The 22,574-nt window shown below is 41.7% G+C and overlaps 1 protein-coding gene across 8 annotated transcripts in view; it reads left to right on the top strand.

The window, feature by feature from the left end:
- Window positions 1-22,574, top strand: part of FOXN3 (forkhead box N3) — a 209,036-nt gene that overhangs the window by 98,388 nt on the left and 88,074 nt on the right. For all 8 annotated transcript variants that reach the window (XM_041471803.1, XM_041471801.1, XM_041471804.1 and 5 more), the window contains one exon: window positions 6,182-6,318. In XM_041471803.1, coding sequence (XP_041327737.1) covers window positions 6,182-6,318 — 137 coding nt within the window. The remainder of the gene's footprint in view (window positions 1-6,181; window positions 6,319-22,574) is intronic.

Genomic DNA, 22,574 nt, shown 5'->3' with positions numbered 1-22,574 from the left:
CTTCAAGGGCAGAGGTATATTTAGCGAAGTATGTGTAATCTGTGTTGTATTGCAGGATGGCTTTGAAGTCGCTTAGCAGGTTTCTTTGCTTAGTACAAGAAAGTTATTTAGGCAAGTCATTCTCTCCTGAGGTGGATTTTGGAGTGATTATTGTGTTCCTCTCAATGCACTTCAGAGCTGAAGACAGGGTGTCATAAGGTGCAACTCGGAAAGTATTTTACTTGCCTTCTTTCTTCTCAATTACTTCTCAATTTCCTCATGAAAATACCTCACTTTTCTTGTTAAATATATTTTTTCATAGGATGAGAAAAAGGGAATTTGCGTTTAGGAGGAATTCCTGATGATAGTTTGCTGTTCCTGGGAACCAACCAGAAACTTGTTTTAGTCACAGTTTCCAGAATTGCTCTGTCTTCTGTGTGGCTGCAGTGTCAGGTGGCGAGTGAAGTACCCTGCTCTTTTATGGATAATAAGACTCTTCCATCATGCCTTCTTCTCTCGGGTGCTTTTGCAGGTCTTTGCTGCCTGACAGCCTTGGATGTGCTCTCGCCACCTCCAGAGGCTTCCTGCACAGGTGTGAGCAGTCAACAGTGACAACAGTGTCAGCAAGGTGGCTGATGGCTTTGTGCTGCTGCATTAGATGTGGTGCAGTCACAGAAGTTGAGAAATGTGCTTCTGGTCTAAAACAATGATCTTTTTCAGATTCTGGTCTTGGATGTAGTTACTCAAACAGTTGTTTTAAATTCTGTGGTCAGATGCATAGTTCTATCCTACAATTCTTTTTGCTCCTGTAGAAACCCTTCTGTGATCATATTGAACAGCTGGACCTGTAGAAGCTGTTGGGCATTCCCATGGATAAGCATAGTGGCAAATCTGTGTGAAAGGTTACTTCAAACCTGCTGTTGCAGCACAACTGGACACAATGAGCTCAGGATAAATATTTCTTTAAATTAAGAACCTTTAATACCCAGTAATCTCTCCACTATTACTTGGAAGGAGATCACCTGTTGTAACAACAGTAGGTTTCATCCATGAGAGAAAACCTTTTGATGGTGAATTACTGACAACAAAAGGTTCCTAATCATTGAAGGTGATATTAATGATATTCATAGGTTCTGTGTTAACCACTGCAGCAACCTACAGTGGGTTAGGCAGGGACAGATGTCACACTGACGTGATTTCAGTATTTGATAGCTTGGGGCTGCAGATGTTAGTTGGTAATGCCCTTTTCTGAGTAATAGGAAATTTCTGCTTTTTCTCTTTGCTTTTATGGTTAGTGAAACTAATGTGACATACTTTTCAGATGGTGTACATCTGCACCTCTTCAGTCTGTAGCTGCCTGATTCATACTGCTGATCATTTTGGTTCAAGAAAGCCTAGTCATGGCCACCCATCCCCTCCTCATCTGATAGTGGAGAAGTAAAGTACGGATCTACTCAGTGGGCAGCTGTTGATTGGGAGTAGCAAGGTCCTTTACTCAGAGCTGTGTTAAAATTCTCAGCCTGCTGGCATAGCTTAGGTATGTGAGCGGAGCTGTGCAGTCACTCGTGGGTGTCTTGTTTTGGTTTCTCTCCTCCCAGCCTCCAGGCACCTGTGTTGGGGCCCAGCCTCTCCATGTCTCTGGTTTCCCATGCACAGCCTGGCCTTTCCCTCAGGGCTGTCTGCCAGCCTTGCTGCCCAGCTCACCCCAGCCCCTGTACCCCTGCTCTGCCTCATACTGGTTTTACCATTTGTCTTACAAGCTGCTTTCTGTCCGGCCAGAGTCCTGGTTTTCCTTTTTCAGTTTGCTGTTTCACAAGGTGTATGGGGATGTCACCAGGGCTCCTGCTACAGAAAGGAACGGCTCCCATTCCCTCCCCTGTGTCCCCACATCCTTCCTCTGCTTTGCCACAGCTCTCTGGATGCTTGTCACACCTTTCATGTGAGCCAGCTTAATGAATGTAAATTACATCAAATTGTGTGAGAAAAACAGTTTTCTTTGAGGAAAATGACTGAAATGGGCTTATGGAAGAAGGCCCAGGCACATGCAAGGCATCACAGAGGGAAAAAAATCTCCCTTTTGGCAGATTTCCCTTAGAGTTCTGTTCCCTTGGGGACCATCTCGGTGGTGATGCTGCTGCAAGAGATAGGAATACCTGGAGCTGCTCCTCCAGGCAGATTCAAAGTGAACATGTTACCAGAGCTTCAGAAGGGAAAATTTGGAAATGCCAACATCTCCCTGAGCCCATGTTTTGTTGTTTCTGTATCTGCTCTCTTCCCAAAGCTTTGTTTTGGACAGACTTGTTTTTATGGCAGTAAAAAGAAGAACTCTGTGAAAAAGGTTGTGTTCCTAACACCTTTCAAGTCTGTGCTAAAATAACCAGGGAACAAAATTCTTCAAATAAACACTATCTGGAATTTTTATCTAGATGGATGTAGCTCCTGTAGTACCAAAATCTGACCATGCATACCCAATACAATGAGTTTTGTACTTTTTCCCAGCCACTGGTCTCAGAAAGAGCTCAACACACAATTCTTTTAGTTGAGCTTTGGGCAGACAGTAGCTGATGTGTGAGGCCAGGTAGTTGTGAGGTATATGCATGCAAAATCATTACAATGAGGAGTTTTACTAGTAGATAATGCTATTAATTCCCAACTATAGCAACTGAAAGAGCTGACAAGCAGCATTTTAATGACTTTAAAATTTCAATATTTTTTCAATTCTACTAAAAATGACCAAACATAATACTAATAGGTTGTGTAAAGTAGTATTTAAAAACTTCTGTGTGCAGTCCATTGCAAGAAGAAACAAGTGAACATTGAGTATATCATGTACCTTTTCATGGCAATGCACTGACTTTAGTTGCTGGGTGGGAATCAGAACTGGATATTAGAGATAAGAGAGAGCAAATTTGTTAATAAATTGGGAATTAGTACACAGTATCGTGCACAATTTACATATATATGTTAAGTGTCTTAAAAAGGAGTAGCAATATCTCCATATAAAAGATAATCAGAATTTTTTTTGTAAATAAAGTATTCAGTCAAACTTTCATGGGGTAACTCTGTATGTTTCTCTCTCTCCCCATTAGCACCTCTGAAGCAGTTTACCCTCAAGTATAGTTTACTCTTGGACCACATGAAGAGGACTTGTAATAACGTCACCCGATTTTTAACCAGGAATCAGTGCAGAAGCTGTAACCTGTGTTTGGCAGGGAGGAGGTGGCTGTGCCTAGCCCTGGGAGGAGGTGACCTGGGGGAGTTCTGAAAGCACTCCAAGTGCTGAGGAGATCAGGGGGCTGTTACCCACTCCTCAGTCACTTGTTGCCTGGGAGACAAATGTTATCCAGAGATTTTTTTTTTACCCTTCCTTGCTGGTTTTTGATTGGAGTCACTATTGACTTTTGGCTTGGAGGAGGTAGTGAAGCAGCACGCCAAGTGTCATAAGATGGAAATTAATCACTAACGGACGGGTCTGAGCTCCAGTGATTTCCTTTCCCGTGATTGCTCTGTATATAGGAAGACTAATGACACATCTGAACAGACAGTTAACAAAGCTCTTCACACCTCCCAACAGTCAAGAACTTAACCAGATGTCACTTCAGTTTTCCTTTTTATTCATGCTCTGTTATGTGATTGTGGAAAAACAAAAATAACTGTCTTAAAAGAGAACATTGCAAAGTTGGCGAGCTTTGCCTTAAATTACATTTGTTTTTGCTGGTAAATTATAAGTCAGTTCAGTTGCAGTGAAAATATAGCAAATCTGCCTTCCTAGTGTTTTTTTTTAACAAGGAGTGTACTTCTCAGTATTTTTTGTGAGAGTTCCTGTTTTTCAGTGAGATTATTTTTGGCTTTTGCAAGAATATGGACAAGCCACACAAATTTATCTTAACAGTAATAAAAGGTTTTGAAGTCACTCTTCAGTAGTGACTTCATATTGTAAAGCCCTCACCTTAAACTAACTGATGGGTTTTGGGGAGTAATCTCTTCCAGGTAGATGAAAAGGCTGTCTTGGAAGTAAATGAAAAAAACAGAGAAGTTTGAAAACAATATGTTGTGTTCCAGTAAGTACAAATAAGGTAGATGGCATTTAAGTGTAGCTTTTTTTATAAGTTTATCCCATGCTGTAAGAAGTAAGGAATCCAGCAAAGGTTTTCTCCTGAAAAATTTTCCTAGTTTTGCTCACTGCTTGCTTAAAAGGAAATTTTATGTTCTTAGTCTGGGTCTTGGATAGAGTATGGAAGTGGAATTTGGGATGTTTGGATTCTATTTTTGACTCTGTCCTTTGCCTAAAAATCACTTATCGGGCTTGTCATGTGTCTGGCTCATTGTCCCGTATTTTAAGAGGGCTAAGCGTAACAACCTGCTTCTTGCAGACTGGTGTGAGAAGTGTGGGGCACAGCTTCCACAGCTGACAGCAGCCCTGGATCTCTCAGCTGTTGACTGTAGTGCTTTGCTGAGATGAGAGCCAAAGAGGCTTGCTGGCTGTCTCTCTAGCTCCTTTAGTCTTGGGCTTTTTTCGCTATATCAGGACCTTGCTTCATTTCAAGTGCTGGAAGATGTCTCCCCTTAGAGTCTTCTGTGGCCTCCTAGTAGGGCACCTTTGGGCAGTAAAAGGATGGATGGGCTTGAACCCTGGAAGCCATCCTGAGGAGTCTTGACCCCATGCTCCTGTTCCACCAGGGCAGCATGCAGCCCTGCCTCTTTCTGACAAAAGACTGTCAGCTCCTGTGGGTTGTGCTGGCTGCTCTCCTCTTCTTTCAAGCCAAGTCTCACGTGGTGCTGGAAACTTTCTAGGTGCACACACAGCCATCCAGGGACATTAGGGAAGACTTTTCTTTTTCATTTATTTTTGGGGAGGAGAATTTAGTGCAGATTTGCTCTCTGTAAGCACTTTGCATGTTGAGCTGTGTATCCTACAGCTGTCCATGGGGCAGAAGAGCACTTAGGAAGTGGTAGGGTAAAGATACCAGTTTTCAAAAGGAAACAGGTGTCTGGTATATGGTTTAAGCAAATTATGTCCTTCTGTGTGTGTGTGTGCCTGTGTGTGCTTGTTCTTTAACATGTTAACTGAGACCTGTGTTTCACTGGTAGAAGTTGAAGCAGAGGAAAGGGATGGTTCTGGGCTGAAAAGCAGCTAGAGGCAGTAACACAGCCTCCCCCATCTGTTCCAGAAAGCATCAACATTTACCAAAAAATCTTAGCATAATGCCTTTAAAGCCTGTCACTTGAGTTCAGTCAACAGTTAGGACTGGTGTTTTTTATGTATGATCAAGCAGAGCAAGACTACTCCTGAACTATCATTCCATATGCTTTCATAGTGAAGCTGAGGCAAAGTTTTCATATTTGTTTGAGAACTCCCACAAAACAATCCAAAATATCCTCAGCCTGACCTCTGATGGGATTGAGACAAGAAATTAAATTGCACTGCTTGTAACTGCAGAATAAACACTGAATTTCAGTGTAATCTTTGCTTTACAGATTAACTGCTGGTGTTGTTCCTTGTGTCCAGAAAGGGTCATTACAGTAACTGTTGTTTCAGCTGATCACAATTTCACAACACACTTAAATGGTTATTTCTGGGGCTTTTTTTTTTTTTTTTTTTTTTTTAATTTTTTTTTTTTTTTTTTAGTTTTGGTCCATTGGTTTGTTTTGGGGTTTTTTGGTAGTTTTTTTTTCCCCTCTGGGGAGAAAAGATGATTAATTTCCTCTTGTAGTATAATGGCATTGATGTCATGTGGTTTAGAGGATTAAGTCCTTATATTTTTAAAACAGTTGCTAGGGTGTTTAACCCTCTCTTTTTTAGCCTTGTTTCTGTTTGTATAACAGCAAAAGGAAAAGAAAACTACTTCCAAAAACAAGATACTTCTCATCAAAGTTTCTGTTTAACAGTTAACTGTAGCTTATTTTTCCAATATGAGGTGATTGGAAAATTGCCAGATATTATTAAATCCTCTTAACTAGTAATGAGAGAGGGAAAAGAGCAACCAAACATTAATTTTTTCTCTCAGAATTGTGATTTAAATCATACAGTCATAATACATTATTAAAGGAGTAATAATTTCTGGCAAGCAAGTTATATGCTCTTCTGTCTTGCAAAAAACCCAAACCCACTGCTTTTTCTGAAAAAAACTGCTAAATAAATATGGCTGTGCCATTAGATCAAATATTTGATTTTTTTTTTTTAATTCTTTTCTCTTTGCAGAGTATTGGAAAGGGATCCTTGTGGTGTATAGACCCAGAATATAGACAAAATCTTATTCAGGCTTTGAAAAAGACACCCTATCACCCATATTCGCATGTGTTCAATACACCTCCCACATCTCCTCAGGCATATCAAAGGTAAGAACTAGATGCATTTTACAACTCTAAATGTTTTCCTGCGGTGTTGCGTATGATTCTTGGGTAAGACACTAAATGTAATCAAGCGATGCAGTTTGGGATGTGCTAGTGTGGAAAGCCCGGGTGCGCCGGTGATGGCCTGGCTTTTTCGGAGTGTCCGGGACACCTTTTCCCTGCTCATGCCCCTGCTGGCATCAGCGCATTCCCCGAGCAGAGCCTGCCGGCTTCCTGCAGCAGCCCTTTGGCAGAGGAGCGCCTGAAATAAGAATGCAGATAAGCAAATGGAGAGCTCTGAAGTGCCCACTTATCCCCTTTGGTGAAGGCACGATTCCCTTGCTCACTCAGGGGAGATGGGCTCATTCTTTTCCTGGCAGAGCTGAGGGCCGATGTTGCCTGTGCAGCCTCAGGATGTCCACCAGGTTGAGCTGGTGCCCAGCTGGCTTGACCAGCCCTTGGTGGTGGATGGGCACCTGTGGTGGCCCTTAGGATTAGCCTGGATTTTCTCCTTTCCTTCAGTGAAACAGACTTGGGGTGGAGTTTTTCTGTTCGTTTTGCGTTTTTTGATCTGGCATTCATTTACGACGAGTGTTAGCAAAAAGACATAATCTATGGCTGCCATCCACAAAGCAGGAAAGCAGGCGCTGAGGTTTGGCAGAACTGCTTTCTCCTCGATGCTCATAAGGGCCGGAATGCGGTTCATGGCCCGTGCGGGCCTCCCCCGCCCCTCAGGATGGGGAGGGTGTGATGCGCCAGCCGCCCCAGGGCTCGCAGCAGCACCGGGACTGGGCGGTGACGCTGACGGCTCTCGGGGCGGCTGAGGCGGTTCTTACTATTTTTCCGCGTTAGCGTTGAGGCTGGCGGCCAGGGAGGGCAGCGGCCGGGGAGGGCGGCGTGATGGTCGCCGTGGCGACGGGGCGTCTCCCCGGCAACGCGCGGGCCGGGCCGGCGCTGCCGCGTCACGGGGCCGCGGGGCTCGGCCGCGCCGTTGCCGCGGTAACGGCGATCCCGGCATGGCGCTGGGAATGGAGAGCCCGGGCCTGCTTTGTGTCGGGGGATCGCCCCGGTGGCCGGAGATGCCCCTGGCCCCTGGATTTTATTCTGGTGACCCGGGCGTGACCAAGGATGCGGTGTCCCAGGCGGTGCAGCTCGGCTGTCCCGGTGTTCCGTAGGGTGCTGGGGAAACACCGTCCCTAGTACCACCTGTGGAAGTACCCCTCACTACTGTGCTCTGCAGAAAGACAGATAAATAATTTAGATAATGGATTAAAACTGTAATTTGTGCATTTGAACAAAGCATGTGTCCTGGCCCTTGCTTTATTGTTACTGCTGCCTTTTTAAGAGTATTTTAATTATGCTCATACACATTTATTGATAAATTCTCATATTGAGTAGAAGTGTAATGCACATCTGACATAGAAATTGAGGGATTTTGATCCCTTCTAATCCCCACAAACAAAAAAAATCTAGCATACACATGCAGTTGAAAGCCAGAGGACTCCCATTTTTTTATGGGTGAAGTGACTGTTGACTCAATGGGTTGGATTTGCCAGAGCTGCTGTGTAATTTGGTGGCAGATGTTGGCAGCAGGAGCAACGACATGGGCAGCTCTTCTAGGCTAGGCTGAAGGAAGCAATGCAGCAGCACTGCTGTGAGCAGTTCTTGCAGGGATGAATCCTTAGAAACACCCTGTCTGGGTGTCAGGGAGCACACAGCGGCGTAGCTACCCTGTGTCCTGCACAGCTGTGTGCCCGCTGCTCCCCTGTCCTCATCCTGCAGGACCGTGTGCCCGCTGCTCCCCTGTCCTCATCCTGCAGGGCCGTGTGCCCGCTGCTCCCCTGTCCTCATCCTGCACAGCCGTGTGCCCGCTGCTGCTCCATGCTTGCTGTGTGTGGCAAAGGATGCCTGCAGAGTTGCAGATCTTGAGCAGAGGCTGTGCTGCCTCTTCCAATGTGTCCAGAACCTCATAGCCTGTTTTCATGAGCAGGAGAAGAGAGAACTGGCAGGTGCCAGCCAGTATGGGGTTTAAGAAGCGGGTTTCAATCACTACCTGCTTTCACCACTGCCCAGTGTAGCTGAGCAAGGGAGGAGGGGTCTAGTGCAGCACCAACAAGTGAGTCCCAAAACTGAAAGGGAAGGTTTTTCTCCTTGGAGCCCATGGGATGTATGAGCTGCTGCTACACTGCTTGTGCTGCCAAATGCTTTGGAGTCTTCCCTGTAATGACTGCATCATAAAACAAAGAGCTTGTGTGGCTGAAGGAGCAAATGCCTTGCAAATACAGCAAAGGCCAGGTTTTATATGAAGAAATTGTGGTCTCACTGTTACTCTTACTTGGCTATCTTTCAGCATTTCCACTGTTAAATAAACCTTAATATCCCCATAGTATTCTAAAATATTTATTCATTCTGCTGCTAATGACTGGTGAAACGTCAGTGTGAAGCTGGTCTAGGCTATCAGTGACTTTTGAATTAATTCTGGATTGGCAGTTACATGGTAATTTTCTGAATATATTTCCAGTATATTCTCAACGAGTTGAACATTCCCTGTGCATTTGGAAAAAAACAGTAATCCCATGTGTAAGTGATTGCTTTCTCATGTGTACAAAGACTTCAGTAGGGGTAGAAAATGTAAATCCACTCCACCATAGTCAGATCTCCAGAGCAATACATTGTCATAGTAACAAATTCCAAGGGGAATTTTTCTTATGGTGAAGAAAGTACATCTAGAAAAATATCCTTGGGTGGCAGAGGTTTTGCTGTCTGTCCATCTTACGTAATGGAAGTCCACAACTAAGAGAAGCTATGTCACTTAATATTAATTAAATATATCTGGAACCAGATAATTTGCCAGTATTATTCCTGCCTCTAGGAATAAGGTTTGTAAGGGTCAGTTGGTGAAATTGCACAGGGGCAAATTGACCTATTCCTTGTCTTTATCAGATATTTTAAAAGAATAAAGATGCACAAGTGAATCATGTGTTCTGTTTAGTATCTGCATAAGCAGCTTAGGGTCGAATTGAGCACAGAGTGGAGGAATGCATGGTAAAAATACCCCAAGCAGGATGATTACTAAATGCACAAATTCCCCTTTTCCTTAACAGAGTTAATTGCATCAGATAATTCAGTTTCATGACTTCAGTAGGGCATCCTGCGTAAATATGACAGGGGTGGACCTTTTGTGAAGGAGTTTCATGATGCGAACCCATAAATTGGATGACTGAGTGAGTGTTGTACCAGTATCATTTGAGATAAAAGCGACTGTAGCCATGACATTTGGACTACATTGGGTTCCATGTATAGAAGACATTTTGGGGGAAAAGGCAACCTTGCTGTGTTTGTACCTTAGAAGGAGATTCAGACTGCAGTTGTCTGAATTGCTGCTTTGATTCAGGCCAAGATTACCTGTAAGCTGTAAGAAGAGAAGCAGTAGAATATCACAAGGTGAATTATTTCATTTTAATTGGCTTGGCTGTGTGTTCTTAAAAAACAACACTAGCAACAAACAAAACCCCTTGGGTTTTTATCTGTTTCTTCTAATTGAAGCATGTGTCATAAAGCATGTCATTTATGGTAAATTTCAAGAGTGAACCAACATGGACACATATCATTACAAAGGAAAAGCTCTCCTTTGTGTCGAAAAATAGGTGTGTCAGATTAATGTGTTTCTTCTTAAATTTTACAATTATTTTGGCAATAGCAACTTTTAATTATATTTATAGGCACACACTTGGTTAAGTAACTGTACAAGTCAGTGCCCTGATACTTCATGTATGCGTTTTATTTCCAGATTTCTGACTGTAACTGAAGTGTAGGTGGGATTTTCGCTTCTAGTAGTGCTTGGAGGAGGTCTTGAAATGTTTTTTTCCCCTGTGTATATTACATAGGGCTATTACTCAATTGTGTTTCTCTTTGTACTGTTGAAAACTATCAGGAAATGTAATCTAAAATAACAGAAATTACTATTTTCACAGAGTAATAAAAATACTTGAAAATTTGAGTGGCTATCCAGGAATATTGGCTTTATAGACTTGTGGATAATGATTTCATGGCTTTTCATTTTTTCAGTGTGTTTTCCTAATTGTAGTTTGTTAGAGGAGTGTCAAATGTTGACAGATCTGTCCAGTAGTTGATGAAATTGCTAACATGTCCAAGAAAGAAACTAAAGAGGTGTTTCTTTCTCTAGCTGTCCCAGACTGCCTGTTCATAAAGGCTTTGTTTGGTTCCTTGTTTGTTTGCTCCTTCCCATTGGGAAGCTCCTTGGGTGAGCTTGGTTCTGCTTCAGGAAGGATTGAGACCCTGGACAGACCTGAACTAGATTTGTGCTTGGCTTTGGACATGGAGTCCACCTGTGCACATCATAGCATTTGTGCCAGAAAAATTCATCTGGCATCCATCACTACATTTCAGCCAGGCTGCCCTCTGTAGAGAGGATTTGAGCCTTGCAGGGCTGGAGCCAACAGGAGACCGTGTTAGAAAAACTAACCTGCAGCACAGTTTCGGTGGTTGTAGGGCGTTCAGTGTAGGTGGCATCTGCTGGTGGTTGTGGGGTGGATGCTGTAGAGCCACCCCGCCGTGCCTCGGGCTCCCAGACAGTGCTGCAGCCTCGGTGATGGAGGAGAAACAGGCCCTGCAAGGAGTCAGCAGAAAGCCACCTCTGCTGCTTATGTGGAGTCACTTCCCAGAGCATTGCATTTGAGTGTGCGTGGCTTCATCATCTTGTTTCCGCTTCCCTTGTTGAAGTATAGGTTACAGAGGCAGGCCAGTGGATCACAGAGAGCCTGCAGGTCCATGAGTAACCATATGTTTTATGAAACAGTGCTAGCTTGGGATTTGAAAAATTTGGAGTGGTTTCTGTTTTGTTGAATTTAGTGTTTCTTTATGGCATTTCTTTTTGCTACTGTTGGATTTCCAAAAAAGACCATGACCTCCTTAAACATTCATCACTTCTCCATTGTCTTGTCTTTTGATACCTCTTTCGGATAAAAATATTCTTTATCCCAAGGCTGAGATTAGAAAAAGGGACTTTGTGGTTATGAACCCTTGTCTAACTTCTGAAATTTATTCGTAGAGACCCAGAGAAAGATTTGTGAAACCTGGTGGCTAAAACTTTGTTCCTGAAAATCCAAGTTTTACAAATCACTGTGAGAAAGTGATGGCCATCACTGTGAGCTCTGTGGTAAATAGCAGGAGGGGTGACCTGGGCATGCTTTCATTTGCATTTGTCTATTTTAAGACTGAAAGCACACAGTCTTACCACTCACTCCTGGCTTTCTGCTCCCATCTCAGCAGTCAGAGCCCTTGCACATGCAGTGCAGCCCTGCGGTGGGAGCTCCCAGCAGTGCCTGCTGGGGCCGGCTGGACCCACACCCCCGGTCCCCTCTCGGTGCTGCCACGTGCTGTGGGATGCAGTTTGCATACAGCCTCCTTAGGATGGGGAACTTGGAAGCTGTTTCAGGGATGTGAAAGGGACACATGTTCCCAAGAGGGCAGCTGTTATAGAGCAGCTGCTGAAGAAACCGCTGGAACAATTCCTTCAAATATTTACAGGGTTTGACTTTACTATCACAGCTTCCGCCTTTTGCAGTTGTTTATTGAAGCCAAACTGTCATCGAAGTCGTAGGTTATCACATTAGACAAATTATAAGCACCCTTCCTATCTGTACACTTTATAAGTTGAGATCAGATGTGATCTGTGACCATGTGGGGAAGCTGGTGAAACAACTTTTTCCTATTCGCTAAAAGACTTGGAAGGGTGTCTCTTGTAGAAAAGACATGATTTGGTTGTCCTTTGCAGTCTGGAAACGTGGATTTAATTCTGTGTTACTGTTTTTGCATTTGATAGGAAATGAAGCTGATCATAGGGAAGTCTAATACTAATTTCTGTGCATGTTACAACCACTTTATCAAGAACGATCTAACTATTTTACTTCCTATGCCGGGTCAGAATGAGTTTTCTTCTCTTGGTGTGGTGTTAAGGTGGAGTCTTTGGGGAATTTTTGTTTTGCTGTTTTCATAGTAGTTTGTGAGATCACAGAGAATACAAGTTCTTCTAAAGTGTACCCTCTGCCACTATCATGTACCTTAATTTGAAGACCATCTATACTTCAGGATTATGTTGCTTTATTTCTGTTTTCTGGCAAGTTAGATAATATTGGTTTAGTTTCGTGTCAAGTATGAACAGCAAAGAGAACTTTTGCTTGAGTGAATGCATGGATAAGTGCATAAATATTTGAGGATTTCTCAATCCAGGACTTGGTTTCTAACATATTCTTAACAGTTCTCTAACCATTCGACTTCTGTGATCCCACTGAATATAGTTTCAGGAAACAAAACAGATCAACTCTTCTTACCTTTTAAAAGGCTTTTTTTTCCTTTTTTTTTTTTTTTTTTTTTCTTTTTTTCTTTTTTTCTTTTATTTTTTGCACCTTACAGCATGAAGGATCTGTAGGGAGAAAAGATGAATTCAGAAAGGTGACCACAGATCTTGGACAGAAAAAGAAGAGCAGAAAGTCTGAATCTGATCTCTCTAACATAATAGCTTCATGCAGGAATGGCTGGTAGAAATACAAATCACCCTCTAATCATATCTTCATTCCTCTCAAAATTAGTCACATGCTTCTGAGCCTTCTCAACTGAAATGTTTTCAATTCTTTCTCATTCATACCCCCAGAAAGAAAAAATATCATTTTTTCCATTTGCCAAATATATGAAGATTTGGTTGAGTCTTTCTTTTGTTTGTATGTATTTAGACTTTTGGTAAAGTACTGTAAAGCAGAGTCCTTAGTCTGTCATCTTTCTCTAGATGTCAGGCAAACACCAGCTCATTGCTTTATGTTGATATTTTTCATGGTTCCATTTGTTGAACAGTCTTTCCAGTTACTTGTCTTCTTAGGCTCTTTTTCCCCTCCTCTGTGCCTTCTGTAGATAAATATAGCCTTATTCCAAAGATAACTTGGAATGGTACCGTAGATATTTCCACTAAGTTCATGGGAAAAAGAAAGTGTAGGGATGTGTTTTGAAATTTTTGTTACTTTGTTTGTAAAACCCTCTGTAGGTCTGGGTGTTTCCCTATGAAAGTTTTTAGAGTGGCCTCATTGACGGAGCTGTGAGTTGCTGACTGCAGGAACTTGAAGCATATGGGTGCTTCTGAGACTGAGGAGCTGCAGAGAAGCATTCTTCTTCCTTGCTGCCCCCAGAGTATGTGCTGGTGCAGGTAGGGCAGGGTTGCACAGTGCATGAGCTGTGTAGCAAAAAGCAGAGCATGTGAAGGACATCTCACCTTTGGTCCCTGGGCAGTGTGTGGATGTGTCACCCTTCATCCCATTAACAGCCATTGCGTCACTGTGACGGCTGCAGCAGTCCTGTGGATGGGGAAGCCTGTGCAGTGTTCAGGAACAGTTCACTGAAGTTTTAGTAGTTGAAAATTCAGACTCAGGAAGGAGTGTTAGTGCAATGAACACTGGTCAACATGAGCATCACGTTTGTTAGTCATATAATATTACAGCCATGTAAATCACCTGACTTCTGAATTTGAAAACAGACTCGTGAAGCTTGGGAAGCCACAAATAGTATCACAGTGTGTCACGTCTTGCTGCTCTTAGATCATGAAAAGGTTTTTTTGGTATTTCCGTAACTCAAGTTAAATTTTTAAATTTAGTTTAAATCATGCTGTTGTATTTTCTTTTAAATTTTATTCACTTCTCTATTAGTTATTGGATTTTCCTTTGTTGCTTGTATAAAGAAAAATTGACAGGGAAAGTCATGTTATTTGTAGTTCTGTTGTAAGACTGATGTTCATAGAACAATTCTTAATGTTACACTAATAGTGATAAACTACTAGTAAAATTATTAAGAGAACTTGAATCTTTCAAACAAAGAGTAAGGGATGACTTTAGGTATAATGGTTATGATTTTAAGGCATTCTACAATTTAACTCTTTATTGTTTGTTTAATAATTGTTTAAACTCAAAGTTAAGGGGCATTGACTATTTCTAAGAATTGCAGCTCTGTTTTAAACAAAAGCCTGTGTGCACCTTTCATCATTTCACCTAGCATTTTAATATATTTTAGGGAATAAAGAACACGTTTAAAATGTGAGGCAGCTGTTGTAGTTTATGCAGAACTCTGAATATTTATGTAACCAATTTGTTCCATATGTAATCTTCCTTTGATAATATCAGTTTTGCACACAGCTTCAAAGGCCTTGGCAGACTTGGAATAGTCCACTTGAGTCCAAGAGCTGTAGGAACTGATTGCAGGTGACCCATCTTCTCCCCAGGTCATAACAGAAGGTGACGGATGTACCGAAAATCCTGGTTGTCCATAGAGAAATGTCCCAGGAGGTGAGCATGGCCAGTGAGAACCATTTCTTCTCTTCTCTGCATGGTGTTAGTGTGAAGCAGAGCATAAGAGGGACACATTTCCTTGCTTCTCGCAGTATGACCGCGGAGAATGCTAACAAGGTGGCATCCAGGTGATCGAGGTGGCCCATCAGGCCTTGTGTTAGCCAGCAGAGGTACAAAACTGAGCTACATGGTGCACCATCAGCTTGGGCTCTGGGCTAGCTGGGAAGACCTTTAACTTCAGGGAGAGGTAGACTTATATTTGGACCTTGCAGACCAGCTGGTCCTTGTCCTGAACAAAATCCTCTGATTCCCTCATCTCCCATTTATAAGGGTCACCCATGTGCTAAGCCAGGCTTGCTCCAAGAGTGTTTCCAGTTATCTTACACATACAGTTAAAAGAAAGTGCAGTTTCATTTTATACCTGTGTGTATTAGACCCAGTATTTCTCAAAGTATCAATCAGTCTTTCTGTGAATTATTTCTTTTAAAGCACAGATGTACTATTTCTTCAGTATCTATATGTTTTTTTAGATAAAAAACTTGAAAGACATTTTAGTGGGTTAGTCCTTTTGAATCCTTATTGACCAACTCACTTTTTCTGGAACGTGTGTTGTATACATATGTGTATATACAGGGTGCTTGTATGGTGGTGGTGTAGTATCTCTTTATCATTTGATATCCTTTCTGGAGAAGGCAGGTTTATTAATTTGTTTAAAGAAAGTACATTTTGGCATAATTTCTTTTGTTAGTATTTGCATGCTCGAATCATAATTTTTGACATCATCAGGTATAACTTAACATCTGATGTCAGCCTCAGCTCAAGACTGGAGTTGTCTCATGCAGGCTGTGATTACTGACCATGTTTTTTCTGGCTTTTTTAACTCTTGTCACCTGGGTTCCTGTTGTATCCAGTGTTTATTGTGTGTGAATCTGTCCCCTGTATGATCCTAAGTAAAAGTGATATTCCTCCTGTTTTGATGGAACTGGCTTTTGTAGGAATAAAAGTTGCAGGTTTTGCTAGAGTTTTGTTTCTCAGGAGTCTTCAGGGTTCAGATGAGTAAAACCAAAAGGGGCTTAAATGGTATTAAAACATTGTTTTCTGAACTTTTGGAACAAAAAAGTCTTTCTTAATACAAAAACTTCTTTACACTTGGGTTTTGAATTTTGACTTGGAAAAATCAAGCTGCTTATTTTGTCAGAATAAAGTACCTATATAAAAACTGTTTTTTGGAGGTGTTGGAGGATCCTTAGCAGAGAAATTTCTATTCTCCTCAAAGTTCTCTGTGCCTGGGAACACAGATTGTTTTCCTTACCACCTCTTTATCCTGGAGTAAAAGAATTTTTGTTTGATTTTGTTTTGTTTGTTTGTTTGTTTTGCTACTGGTTTAAAGAGCAGGGATGGGAAGCTTAGGGGCAGGCTGTAAATTACTTAGTGGGACTTCTGTGGCTACCACAGGAGAATGTTGAAGCTAATGATTAAGGGATAATCCCACAAAAGGTGGAATTTTGTTTGATTACTATGTCTGCAGCTAATACAATGCATCTGGAAGAAGATTCTAGTCCTTGTGGGATTTTTACATTTAAATCAATTTCTCCAGTGCTTCAAGTCCGCATGAGCTGTAGAAGCAAGCACAAATTTACTGTGCCATGTTATGTTGCTCTTCCACTTTCTGTGAAAAATTCATCTTTGGCATTAGGTCATATAAACCCTGGACTAAACATGCTGTGGATTTCATCCAGTTTGGTGGGTTTCGTGTGGTTCTACTTTTGATAAGATTCCCCATGTTGTGTCTGGGGCTTTTTTCCCTGTGACTGCATATGGTTTTACTAATAAATGTGCAGATCTCTGGGGGTTTCAGTGCACAGATATGTGTATATATTGCAGTGTACTTTTTATGTCAAAAGACAGCCTGGCTGCCAGGGAAGCTGTTCTCTCTTGCACTTAGAAACAAGAATGTACTGTTTTAGGGCAGGTGACCTATTTTCATTACAAAAGAGCAAATACTCAGAGAACAGTGATGGGAGAATTGTTTGAGACAACTAGTCTGAAGTGGGTTTGTGCCAGTGGTTTGACTGGCAGACACATTAGGGAAGTTCATGTTGTTGATGAATAACTTGGGGATACCAGAAGAGGAGCGTGGGTAGGGCTGCAGCCCAGCTCTCTCTGTGGGGTGCAGTTGTTTGGATTGTCACATACAAATGTGTATCTGTTTTACAGGGGAGCATGGTTTCCACCTCCATGCATTAAGATCCTTTATTCCTTTGTGAAAGGCAAATGACTGAAGAGGTTGGCCAGCTCAGATATGAGTGTTGATCAGAGCTTTATAAAAGATCTTTCTTTTCGTCCTGACTCATTCCTGCTTTGTTGACAGTCCCCTCCTGTTAATTGCCAGTACTCACTCTGTCAGCTCATATGAACGGTGCAGTTATGTATGGTAATTTTTTATTGCTCTCCTCTTAAAGCATCCAAGATAGCACAGCCAGTGGGTCTTGCTAATATGAATGTAAATGTGTTTCTTTCTTGGCTTGCTGCAGCATGCATGCACTTGTTCAATTTTTCTTTCATTAGCTTGTATGACATATTTTTGGTATTAGAATCAGGACTACATGGACTTTATTTGTAAAAGTAAAATAACTGTAATTTATTATTCTGCCCACTTTTAAAGGTAGTAGTCAGTGTCCAATTTTATGCAGCTACTGGGGTTTTGCATTTATTTCTTATGGCCCCTGATACCTGACTGCTGTTGTCAGTTGTTCTCTGTGCTGCCGTTTTTAACCTCACTGATGGGTTCTCTGTGTTGTCTGCCTGGGTGATATAAATATTGCAGAGCTCTACGCCTCTCACTGCTTTTTTTTTCTGTAACTATTTTTATCACAATTCCATTATATATCCCTCTAAAAGAAATTCTGTTGAAACAGTGGTTACAGGCTTGGTGGAGACTTTCTAAGGTTAGTTTGAAAAGCTAAGAGGCTCAGAAAAGACTCTTGGCACTTCCACTTCAGTGTTCAGAAGTGTGTAGAAGTCTGTGGTTTAGTCTGTTGTGATGGTGGTGTTTTTTAAGACAGATTATATGGAATTGGAAAAATGAATTGCATAGTAATGCAGATACTGAAGGTTGGGTTATTAAAAATGTAACAGAGCTTTCAAATGTCCATGGAGCTTTGGGAATTCATAACTGATGGAAGTGCAGGATGCAGGTCCAGTAAAAGTATATGAAAGAAATGTAAATTTAGCAAATTAGACATCATTTGGGTTTCATTAATTTTTATGTTTAATCTTAATTTATTTAAGAAAAAAATACAAACAAAAAGGAATTGGGTTACTTTTAATTATGTAACTTTCCTGAAAAGGCGCTTTTTTCAGGCAACTGTCTGATCAATGGCAAAATTCATAACAGCTCCCCACATATTTAAAATCTCTATTAATTGGAGTTCCTTCTCTATATAAAATTGTTCTCTCTTTGGCTGTTTTGCATATGAAAGATGAAGAAGACCATTTTTCTCAAGAGATTAAAAAAATAAATAAAACAATTAATTAGAATGAAATAATTTTCTAAACTTAAGGGAATTAATAACAAACAAAGCTTCTGGAGTAGCCAGCTTTTATTTTGCAACTTGCAAGTATAATATAATGTAAAAGGAAGGCTTTATACAAACACATTTATTCCATGATAGTTTAAGAGCCACAGTCAGCTATATTGCTAAAGCAGTGTAGATCCTTTGATTATTAAGTACATTTTGCTGCTTTTGCCTTCATATGTAGAAGTAGACTTGGTCAGATTTGTGGGGGGGGGGGGAAGAAACTGGGACTTTCTCCTGGAAGTGTCAGAGCTGGTCTTCTGTCACCCTGGAGATATCGCTATCAAAACTCTGCTTTGAAAAATAGGGCAGTTTATATTGATGAGCCCTATACTTTGTAATTACATGGAACAAGAGCTTTAGGACTTTGGTTTGCGTTGAGCTTTGAAGATCCTTGGAGCAGTTATCACCTGGTTTCAGTAGAGGGTTGCTTTTGGGCTTTGATTTGGAGGTTTGTTGGGGGATTTTTGGTGTGTTTTCTTGTTTTTTCTTTGTATAGTCATTTTAAGATGCTTTTGCTGCCCTTGCAGAATAGCAAACTGTCCTTTTAGTTGTGCTGGTGAAGACACTTGTGTAGTTGTGCTGTAAGTGTGATCCTGGTGATTTTTTTGTGGGGGCTTTTTAAGGTATTGGGGCTTGTCAAGGATGAGGGCTTTCTTAAAGCATTCCTACCAGTGAAATCCCATCATTGAGCCATAATCTTACTGAGATGGCACAGTGCCGTGCTAGTAAATTTATGGTACGCTTGGCTCCCAGAGGAGATTCTCTCCAGAAAAGCATGGAGGCATCATTGTGCTTAGTATTGACTCTGTTACAGTCTGCTGGGTGTGTGCTACAGACCTGCCTTAAAGGTTTCTTGACTTGCAAACCTGATTTTTCAAGTCACTTCAATGCTATAGAAAAGTCTTCCAGTGCCAGGTAAAGCAGGGGAAAAAATGCTTTACCTCAGCTTCATGATTCCTCGGTGTTCACAAGCTTGGTGAAAAAGGGTCATTTGCAAGGCACAGCTTGGCATTCTGCTGGATCTTTCAGCCTGGTGTTCTAATGTAGTAGCAGAGCAGCAGCCTGGGCTGGCACAGGCATTTGGAATGCTTTGAAGCAGGCAAGCACTACCCAGGGACTCTGACCTGAGGAGAGGGGACTGGCAACAGGAACTGGTCTTCACTTGCTGTCTTCTGATTACTGGGTTTCAAACTGCAGTGTAGAAAAGGGAGGTTGCTTTGATGCCATAAACAAGTTAATAATATCTGTAGACACAATTGCTTGATTTTCATGGGGATGTCTCTCTGCTGCTCTTGCATTGCTGCTGTGAACAGATTTTGATGCTAGGATGGAAAACTTCCCATTTTAATGGTTTATGAGAAGGAGCCAAGTACACAACCCCTGGATTATCTTTCCTTGGTCATTGACCAGGTGCAAATAATGAACTTACTAGTATGAATTAGTTCCTTAAAGGAGATTGTCTGAAATCCATCTGGTAGAGTGCTGAAAAGCAGACTCAATAAAATTCTATAAAATTGACTGTAGGAAAGAGTTTTCTGCTGGCTGGAAGCTGAATTGGATGACCTGAGGAGAGCCCTTAGTCTGAAATTTGTGACATGAGGGAAACAGAAATAACTGATGAATCCTGAGCACATTTTCAAACTGCATTTTCAAGACATGGAAAATTTAAATGCCTTTATTCCAGCTGATCTATAATATGAATTCCTTAGCAAAGTGTTGCCTTGTGAATGGCTTTACTGTGGTGGAAGAATCTAGCATTACAAGGATGGTAATATGTGCAGAATTTACTTAATACCCTTAACTTATTACCCATCTTAACTGAGCCACTGAGATACCACCTGACCTCAAGCTATGGTGCAAACAAAGAAAAATCATCAGTAAGTTTAGGTCTGTGCTCATACTTGCTATCATTTTCTATGACAGGAGATAAATGCTGTGTTCTTACTGTGTAAAAGTTATACACCCACACCATTCCAGAAGGTTCTTGTGGTGACAAGCTGCTTTCTTTTCCAGTGATAGTGAGATGCTGGCTGAGCATTCCTTTCTATGCATGTATATTTGTTGTTGGCTCTTTTCAGTAATGGTAGATTCCCTAAATCTAGTGAGACTTGAGTGTCTGGTGTTTTGACTTCTGCAGGAGTCTCAACATCTGACAGCTTGTCTCTCACTGATGCTACACAAGAAGTGTTTATCTTTCAGGAGAGTGAAGCAGGTTGTATTATTTTCCTTTTTTGTTGCTAATCTGTTCTTCATGACATACCTCCTCGTAGATGTCTAAAGACAGTAAGTGAACAGAGGTGTGGATGTAGTCCCAGTTGTGGTTAAACTGCAGAGCACTGCTGAGGGGCACAGTGGTATCTCAGATGGAGTTTCTTGTGTTGACCTTCAGCTTCAGGACAGTAGAAGGCACTATACAATATCAAAATGTCAAAACTTAATGTGTACACTTGGTGATGTAAAAACCAAAGAAAGCTTCTGAAGCTTTGAAAACTTCAGAAGCTTTTGGTTTATTTTGCCTGAATCAAAACTCAAGGTTAGCCTTAGGTTTGTTGGAAATGAACATCTATTGGAAACAGCTTTTTTATGGTTGTGTTTTAATGCACTTCCTAGATTGAAGTTTCCAAATACAGAAAAACTAATTTTGCTTCCAAGTCTGCTGCAAGTCTGAGAAAATTTCAGAAAATGGAAAACGGTCAACACTGCTATTCCCTTGGTAAGAGAAGTAATTGTTCCTTTTTGGCACTACCTGCAAATACAGTCATGAACTGAAAAGTAGCAGGCTTTCTTAAATCTCCTCTTTACTTGTTATTCTTCAGGAAATTGTATTCTGGAATATTTCTTAAATGCAGACTGTCCTTTCACCACACCAACTCAGTCCCATCACGTTGATGTTTTCCTTGGCAGCTGCTGTAGGTGATGTTGTGCAGGGTGCTCCTTGTTTCCCTCCTTCCTGCCACGGGTAGCTCTGGAGGGGCTGGCACTGCCTGTGCCACCCTGTGTGCCCAGCTGGGAGGCTTGGCCCCCTGCACACTGCCCTCCAGCCTGCACATCACCCACAAACTTGGGGAGCTTCATGAGCAACAGTGAAGCAATTCTTTGGCTCGGTGAAATTGTGCTGCTCATGCTGTGCAATTTAAAGACAAAATGCTTCCTGCTAATTATTAACAGTTAGTCTGTAGGAACAGACTCATTACAGGGGTACTGAACCCTGGCCTGCTGTCCTTTTCGGCACCTGAACAATGCGGTAGGGAGGGGACAAAATGGAAGAGAAACCGGAGTGCTGGCACCAATTAGTCCCGAGATTAGTCCTGAAAGAGGATTGCAATTTCAAGGCCAAAAAGAGAAGGGAGTAGGTAAAAGGATTTGAAATGCGATTATGGGACCTAAAAGCGCCTTTCTTTTGTTAGGGAAATAATTCAGCAGTTTTGCTCGAGCCAGTGAGACAATCCAGTTTAGTGGCTGAAGCAAGAGATGTGTGTCCTGTTGATTTTTAAGGTTCTTTAAGGAAGTTGATCCCCAGTTGTGTTTGTTACTGCTTCCTGTGAAATCCAAGTGTTTTCAACAAACAAACAAAAACATGGAGGAAAGCTATTACCTCATCAAAAGGCCTGTTGTTTTTCAGGAAGCTTATTTGTATTCTTTAAAAGGGAAGCCAAGAAAAGGAGGCAGATTGAACTCCCTTTTTTCCTTTGGGGAAACTTTTTTCCCTGGTGGTTACTATGAAACTGGCACTGAAGTCACCCTTTCACGACCCATCCTACAGATGAATTTCAGTGCCAGTTTTTGTTTGTTGGCTACTCAAAGATGCAGATCAGGCAGTTCCTACTTCAATTAAAAGCATCGTCTCCGGTCAGTGCCACAGTAGTGAACATCGTTCTCTTCCTTGGAGAAGGAAGCAGGCACTAAGCCTTGCTGCCCTGTTGAAGAGACCACAATACACACTCATGCATAACACCATAATGGTGTGGGACTGAAGACTGGAGCTTGCTTGGTGACAGCAGAAAGAGAGGTCTTCCCTCTTCTTCTCACTCAGAAGGAGAATTACAAAAGGGGGAATTACCAAAAAGAATTAGAGATGTTGTGAACTTAAAAGGAAATGTTTTGATGCAGTCTGTTCATGCAAGACTGTGTGAAATAGTGACACTTCTGCCATTCCCAAGAGGCTGTTTCTCTTGACGTGGCTTAGAGTCAAGAGTTGTGTAGGGATCACACAGCTGTTATGTATTACCAGCTTTTTTCTTTCTTTAGTTTTTCAGTGGAGCTTGGTGCGAAATACCTGTGCAGGCAGGCTTGAAACCTTTGCTTTCAGTTCACTGTGCCTGCAAGTACAGGG

Source organism: Pyrgilauda ruficollis, unplaced genomic scaffold (assembly GCF_017590135.1).
Source record: "Pyrgilauda ruficollis isolate IOZ18807 unplaced genomic scaffold, ASM1759013v1 scaffold28, whole genome shotgun sequence".
Classification (NCBI taxonomy): domain Eukaryota; kingdom Metazoa; phylum Chordata; class Aves; order Passeriformes; family Passeridae; genus Pyrgilauda; species Pyrgilauda ruficollis.
This window is presented reverse-complemented; position numbering and strand designations above follow the sequence as displayed.